Genomic DNA, 7,840 nt, shown 5'->3' with positions numbered 1-7,840 from the left:
GTCTACGTGTACAAAGGCAAAATGCCATGCACAGTTGGAATAATGGCCTGTAGAGTTCGAGCAAAAACCTGTTGTTAAAAAAGAAAACTGCTTTCTTTTTTTTTATTATTGTTTTGTTTTGCTTGTTTTTAAGCCTGCATTCAGTGTTGACTACCTGTCAACTGTCCTGTTCACATTTATTAGGTGTTATTTTGTCAGGTAGCAGTAAACATACAGAGGACAAGCAGGACTTCAAGAGAATTGAATTTAATTGCCATGAATATTTGCTCTGGAAATCACTGTCACACTACATATAGAGTATTAAAAGGAATGAATTCAACATGAGTAAAAACTTACTTTTTATAACATTTATCCATCCACTATATATATATATACACATAGATGTCTTTCTCTTTCTCTTTAGCTAACGTCTTTTAGCCAAGAACTATTTTTTCTGATATAACCAAGTATAGAAATCCAGGTTGACCTCCTTGAACAATGAAGATAATCAAATAAAAATTATTTCTTTCTTTGCTTTTTGATTATGTGAAATTAATAATAATAATAATATTGTAAGTTTTATAAATTTTTATTTTTATTATTTTAAACTTTAATTTTTAATTTGTTCCTTACAAGCCAGTGATACATATTATTGCTATCTTCATTTTACATACAAAGAAACTGAAGTTGATAGGTATTGTTACTTGTCCAAGGAAGTAATGTCTGTGGCTGAATTCAAACCTGGAAATTGCTGAATTCAAACCCAAAAGTCTATCCATTATGCCATCTTTCTTTAAGACAGATAACTCTAGAGAAAATAGTTCTATTTTCAAATCATTTTTGCAGGAAAATGTTCACACTATATCTTCATAATCGCATTTGTTCATTCTCTTATCTTTGTTCTGTGCCTCGAATGGGACAAGTTTTATGACCCTAAATATGGTGACAGAAGACCATTTTTGTCTGAATGTATAATTTGTAGCTGAGACTTGATATGGTTAAAATTAGTAAAAAATGATTGGAGACAGAAAAACCTTCACTATATGCTTTTATATTTCTTATAATTCCTTAACTAAATAACAATAGTTATTAATAATAATAGTTAATAGTTAACAATAGTTCACAGAATGGATATGGGGTGTTAAATATGTTGTGATGTTGGGAAATATGACAAGTCTTGCTGGTCACTATACTACAACAATAATGCAATTTAGGTTGTCCTAAACATTATGTAACATCTTTTCAGCATGACTATGAGCATGTGATGATGCCAATCAGAATTAGATTGTTGTTCTCAAATCTATATTTTACTTTCCATTCATTTCTCAACTTTGGCTTACAATTTCATCATTCAATTGAAACTGGTATTTCCAAAGTTTCTAAATGCCAAATTCAATGATCTTTAGAAAAATCAACTTTTTGATCTCTTGAAGAGTAGTCACTTAAAAAGCTTGTAAATTGTTCCTTGGGGACACTGACAAAGACATGACAAGAGTTAAAATTCCATGACTCAGAAAGTGAACTTATAGAACTGCAATCAAGAAAATGAACATTATGTCTTGGAGTTGTGTGGTACAATGCCCAGACATAGTTGACATTAAAATTTGGTTTTGAAGTTCTTTAGAGAAAAAAATAAATTCAATTGACGGAAACTATGTTGGGAGAAAGAGAAACCCCTGTAGGCATTGTACTTTGACATTTAAGGAAAACAAAACTATACAAACTTGCAAGTGGGAATTTTAGATCTGTCTCCAGCAATCATGGTTTTTGTTAAAAACAAGCAACTAGACAAAAAGCTAGCTCTAATTAATATTAAAAATGAATGGAAGTTTATTAAAATGTCGAGTTCTATGAAGATTTAAATTTCCTGCTTACTTCTTTATGTAGTCTCACCCCATCTCTGCCAACTACTAATAGAAGACTTCCATATTTCTCCAAGTTTTAAAGCTGCTTTTTATTTCTGATTTACTTTTATGTAAACAATGACAAATCATAACTTCTCAATGATATATAGCTATTTATGGCCTGTACAGCAAAAACAGTATAGGGAACTATAATGTCCAGGCTGGCTCTCTGGAGGGCTTCAGGATCAATCAGAGTCAGGATTAGTCAGAGTCCTTGGTGTTTTTAGAAGAAGTGAAGGAGGCAGGCAAGCTGCTATGTGGCTAGTCAAATATGGATCCTGAACTTTGGAGTCTGGAGCCTGAAGTCTTCCCTGCTGAGTGAGCTGCAGCAGAAGCACTCTTTATCTTATCTCAGCCCACCAATCTTTCCCTAAGATAACTTTACCACACCACATTCAGCAGGTGTCAATTGTGAGGAGAACGCATCACCATATCATCTAAGTATATGTTTATACAACCATTATTTCACATCAAGTAGGTATTAAACCTTAAGTGCTTTGCTGTCTTAGATTCAATTACACCTTTTCAGAGGTCCAGCCACTACAGGGATCCTATACTGAATATAAACAACAATGGGACAGAGCTTTGAATCTTGATCTAAAACAGCTATTTTCTTTTCATCCTAGGGTTAAGGATTCCTGACATTTTTAAAACTTATACAAAGCAAAATTTCAGCTAGACTATTATTTTCTAACCTTTGAGCTATAGCCAAATGACCATAGCAACTTGGAGATGAATATATGTCTTCTCCTCCTCCTCCCCCAAACATTGTTTTGTTTTTTTTTTTTTTTCTTTGAGCATACTCAGTGTTGGTGGTAGTGATGACTATGGTATGTAAAGAATGGCAACACCTCCCAAAATTTCAGAGGTAGTAGTGAGACAGATCTTATTCCTCTCATTTTCATTTTCTGCCTATTCTGTCAATCTTACCCAACAATATACTCAATGGTTATATATTGTTAATTACTCTCTTCTTTTGGATACTCTCTTTTATGGTTTTCATAATACTCTTCTCTTTTGATTTTCCTGCTCCTTAACTAGGCCCTTTCAATCAATTTTAATCATTCATTATCTATAACATGTCTTACAAATGAGTTTATTCCTAATGACTTTATCCTGTGCCCCCTTTCTTCTCTTTTCATACCCTCTTTCTTGGTAATCTCCTTGGTTCCCTATGGGTTTATCATCTCTAGACAGATAACTTTGTGTCTTGTCTCTTTCTGTTTCAGTCTCTCTGAATCTGTCTCTGTCTGTTTCTCTGTCTCTGTCTCTTTGTGTTTCTGTCTGTCTCTATCTCTGTTTCTCTCTTTTACACATACACACACATATGTTGCATGCATGACTGTTCAAAGATGATTATGCACTCAAAAAAAATTTTTTTTTGCATTGTAAAAAAAGCACTGGTCAATTTTCTATGCTTGTGCTAATTTTGGCCTAACAATATCCCCCCAACCCCCCCAAAAAAAGTAGAGCTTCTTCATTAGCCACCATCATATCATTCATATGTGGAACCATTGGTTATAGAAAATGGATAAATTTTGAATGCTGTGAATAAATTCACTTACCATGGCAATATACTTTCAGGGATGTTCACAAAGATGATGAAGTTAATTCTTGCATTGCCAGAGCTAACTTAAGTTTTGGGGAAGCTCTGAAGGAAAGTGTGAGAGGGAAGAGGTATTATAGTCTACGGAACTGTTCTATTGACTTTATTATAACTGTATGCTTGTAGAACATGGACAATGTTCCAACACCATATCAGGAAACTGAATTGTTTTTTAAAATGTTCTGAAAATTACCTAATAAATATGTATGTGGTGTGTGTATATACACATATCAAGCCCTATTTTTTTTTCCTGAGCTCCAGTCCCGCATCATCTATTGGAAATTCCAAACTAAATATTCTATAATAAATTCAAACTCAAAATACCAAAAGAATAAGCATTATCTTTCTCACCAAACTCACCCTTCTTTCAATTATCTCTGGCTTGTTTTTTTTGTTTGTTTTTTGGTTGCGGTTGTTGATGATGATGATGATGGCACCATTTATCCTTCTAGTCACTCAAGGTGACTTCCCTCTATCTCCACAATATCTCTTCGATCTGCTCTCCTTTCTCCAATTACATAGGCACTCTTGCTCAGGCCTTCAATTTCTCTTTCCTGGATTATTATTATAGCCTCCTTGCTGAGTTATTTTGTTCTTCATTCTTCAATTCATATTCCACCATATATATGTTACATATATTATCTTCAAACTACATCTGTCCATGGCACTTTTCTGCTCAAGATACTTTTAAATGGCTACTTATTTCTTGGAGAATAAAATACTTCCTAAGCTTAAGTTTTAAGTTCTTCATTACCTGGGTTCATCTTAGCTTTCAAATCTTAATTTTCTTTTATAAATTCTACATTTTAAGCAAATTGGCTACTTCTTGTTTCCCTATTTCACTATTTCATCAACTTTATTCATGTCTTTTCAAGTATCTTTACCCTTCCACTGGAATACTGTTCCTCCTCACCTTTGTATATTAGGATGCTGAGAGTCCTTCAAAACTCAGTTCTTTTAGTATTTTGTTACAGAAAATTTCCCTGACCTATTTAGTTTCTAGTGTTCATTTCTTTAAGCTTCTCATCAAAATTCCCTCCATATATTTGCTTATTAATGTTTTATATTCTCCTAAAATGAACTCTTAAAATGGAGGCTATTTGTATAATTTGTATATTATTTAACCAGGATATAGAAACGTATACTTTAAAAGTGAAAATATTTTGCTCTTTTCATGAACTAGTCTTAGTAGTCAAAATCAGATCCTGAATAAACTGGATTGAGTATTCATACAGCCTCAGTTCATTATATTATGTCCAAGTCTGAAGAAACTAACAAATCTAAACTGAGATTTGGAAGGTATGTGGAAAAGGAAGACTTTTCAAAATATTTAATCACTTAAAGATATTTGCTTTTACTGCTCTTGGAGCTTGGAATTATGATAAGAAAAATAATAACATCATTTGTATAGTTTAATATATAATGAAAGGTTAGTGATTATACAGTGAAATCTATTCTTTTATGTAACAAAAGAAGATAATTCAGATAGCTAATTTAATTAGAAACATATTTATTGTTGTTTTGCAAACTTAGGAAAACATTTATTGTTGTTTTCCAAACAATCATAACAATGCTAGCAGAATTTTTTGTGTCTTGATTGATAAGATTACAGCAGTTACATATTTCTGTCCTAAGACTTGTATATCTTAGTTTTGTGTTCAGAACTATCTGAAAGAAGTACAGTTTACTTACTGATTTCCCCAAATCCCTCCTGGGCCTAAGCTTAGCTATGATATCTTTGACTTCTTATAGCATTATTATTTCATGGAGTCATGAACAATAAATGAATCTAGTTGAATTTAAGTCATAACTGGGAGGGCCATGGAGAAGACAGGAAGTATATCTAAGTATGAATTGAAAAGACAGCTTGAATCAAGAGCATTTGGGGATCAAGGGTTGAATGGAATTAAAAATATAGATAGTGGTTAGGATTCAAAAATAGCTCACCAAAGCTTGCTTAAATCAAAATGTAATTAAATCTGCTACACAAGTCCTACTCATTTGTATCATCTGAATATGGTGGTGTTAACCAAAAATAATATCAGAAGGCCATGGGATATTGCATTGCAACTAGATTTATTACAAGAGAAATGAAGATGCATTGGGGAACCCAAAGCTAAAGCAAAGAGTTCGCAATCAGTGCAGAAGTTTTTATTACAGTACAACAGATGGAGGAGATAAGAGAATTTTTCCCCTAAAGGGAAATGGCATAGGAAGGGAGAAAGAGATAATAAAAGTAGAAAAAAGGACAAAACCTCTCCTAAAGGGAAGGAACAAGGTGATGGCAAAAGCAGCGTTCTTTTCCCTTGCTGGACCATGCTAGACCATGAAGGTAGGATGGTCTGCTTATCTAAAAGTCCCAGTTACACAAGCAGTTTCTGGTTCAGACTGATTGGCATACATCTTGATTCCCAAGAATACACAGGGAGTCCAGTTTGGGGTGCAAACTAAAAATTATGTCAACTCATAGAAGGCTTCACCCTTGACACTTTCAGAGTCTTCTATATACTCTAGGTCCAGTGTTTCTGGAAAATAAGACAATTCAAAAGACAAGTTTAGGGGATCCCTTCACATTCCTTAACAGTGGTGAGTTTCTCAAAAGATATGCAAATAGATCACTGGCTCTGGGAGTTTCTACTAACTTGGAAAGGCTTCAATTACTTTTCAGAAGAGGAAGTGGCTTCAGAGCTCATGTAATCTAATTATCATGAGGGAAAAAAGAAATACCTTCTACAGCATAATTGAGGAGTATTTGTCCAGGTAATTTTTGGCTTTTGGTTTGGTTGTTTTTTTCTTTTAATCTCAAGAAAGGAGAAACTCCCTTCATCCTAATATATATCATTCTATATTGGGAAAAGTAACTGTTATCTTATAACAATTATATAAGTATGTATAAAATTTTTTGTGAATATTTTCTTATCTCAAGCCTTAGTCTTCCTTTTTTATAATATCTACCTATGAGCTCCATTTGACCTCCAAAACCAAGGAGAAGTTGGATTCTTCTTTCTCATGACTGTCTTTCAAATATTTTAAAAACAAATGTCATGTTTCCTCTAATTTTTTGCTTCAAGCTAAATATCCCCAGAGCTTTCAGCTGTTTCTCGTGCAACAAGACACTAAAAAACTCTATCATCCTGATCACCCTCCTTATCATGGCCCCATGGCTTATCAAAATCATTCCTTAAATATTACATCCAGATGTGAAAATAATAATATATTCTAACCAGATTATGAGTCCTAGACATCATACTTTTAGTTAGACCTTAAATTATCCTTATAATTTATCTTGATAATTCATTAATTGAGTCTCCCTTCTTTGTAGAGGTAAGCAACTATACTTTTGAAATAATTGCTAATAATGTCAGACATTGATGTTTGGTTTTGTGTTTTTTTTTTCCTCTTTAATTCTTTGCTATAAAATCTCTTGGATGGGAGAAAGTAGAACATGGGTGATCCAAAATCAAAAAGATCGCAATAGGGAAGAGGCCAGCAGTATTATTGTCATGGGGCACTAATACCAAATGAAGGTCAGCACCTTCTCTCCAGTTTATAGTCTTGGAGAGTTGAGTAACTCTCTTGAGTGGTTAAGTGACTTACCTGGAGTCATAAAACAATTATGAATCAGAGGCAGGATTTTAACCTCTGCAAAGGTAGCCCAGTTTCTTCTCTGAGGCCAGCTTTCACATTATAATATTTCACTGCCTTTTGGTAACAAATGTGGGAGAAGATACTACAAAAACTTTGCTGACTGCTGTATCACAGTTGTCAATTATGTTAAGGCTTTATAGACTAAAATCCCCAGGTTTTTTTTTTTTTTTCCTCAACAAACTGTTTTGTAGCCATAATTCTCTTGAAGCTAATTTTTGGACCAAGTATAAACACACTATCCAAGAGAGAATCACACATACAGACCAGTGCATTTGCATCATTTTGGAGATGCTATATATGTCTCACAGTTTGTTTATTTGTTTTTCAGAGAGGGACACTGATAAAATTTCTGAGATATATCACCAAATATGAAATTGCTCTGCTTCTCTCTAAAAGATAATAGAAGCTGTCCTTCCCTGGATATTCCTCCCTATATTCAAGAAACCAAATACATAAAAGGCATAGATACAATTTGTATTTTGTGATATCCTCCTGGTTTTCTTTTTTCCTTCCTATGATTTGGCCATTCAAAATTCTAACAGAGACAAAAGCAATCTGAGCTAACTGGAGACTGAATAGAATGATATGGAAATCTTGAACAGAGTTAGAGAAATCATCATAAAACTTATGCTTATAGGCATAAGAGTGAGGTGGACAATTATGTGGGGAAAGAGAGGGTAAGTGAGTGAAACTAAGAGCTGCT

The 7,840-nt window shown here is 33.5% G+C and overlaps 1 protein-coding gene across 4 annotated transcripts in view; it reads right to left on the bottom strand.

Moving 5' to 3' along the window:
• Positions 1-5,548: 5,548 nt before the first annotated feature.
• The window catches only part of LOC127559358 (putative protein FAM10A4), a 62,436-nt gene continuing 60,144 nt past the window's right edge, over positions 5,549-7,840 (bottom strand). For all 4 annotated transcript variants that reach the window (XR_007953117.1, XR_007953115.1, XM_051993081.1 and 1 more), the window contains one exon: positions 5,549-6,014. Coding sequence is in view for 1 of the 4 variants with exons in the window: in XM_051993081.1 (XP_051849041.1) it covers positions 5,981-6,014 (34 nt within the window). In the remaining 3 variants the exon portion in view is untranslated. The remainder of the gene's footprint in view (positions 6,015-7,840) is intronic.

Source organism: Antechinus flavipes, chromosome 1 (genome assembly GCF_016432865.1).
Source record: "Antechinus flavipes isolate AdamAnt ecotype Samford, QLD, Australia chromosome 1, AdamAnt_v2, whole genome shotgun sequence".
NCBI classification, from domain to species: Eukaryota; Metazoa; Chordata; class Mammalia; order Dasyuromorphia; family Dasyuridae; genus Antechinus; species Antechinus flavipes.
This window is presented reverse-complemented; position numbering and strand designations above follow the sequence as displayed.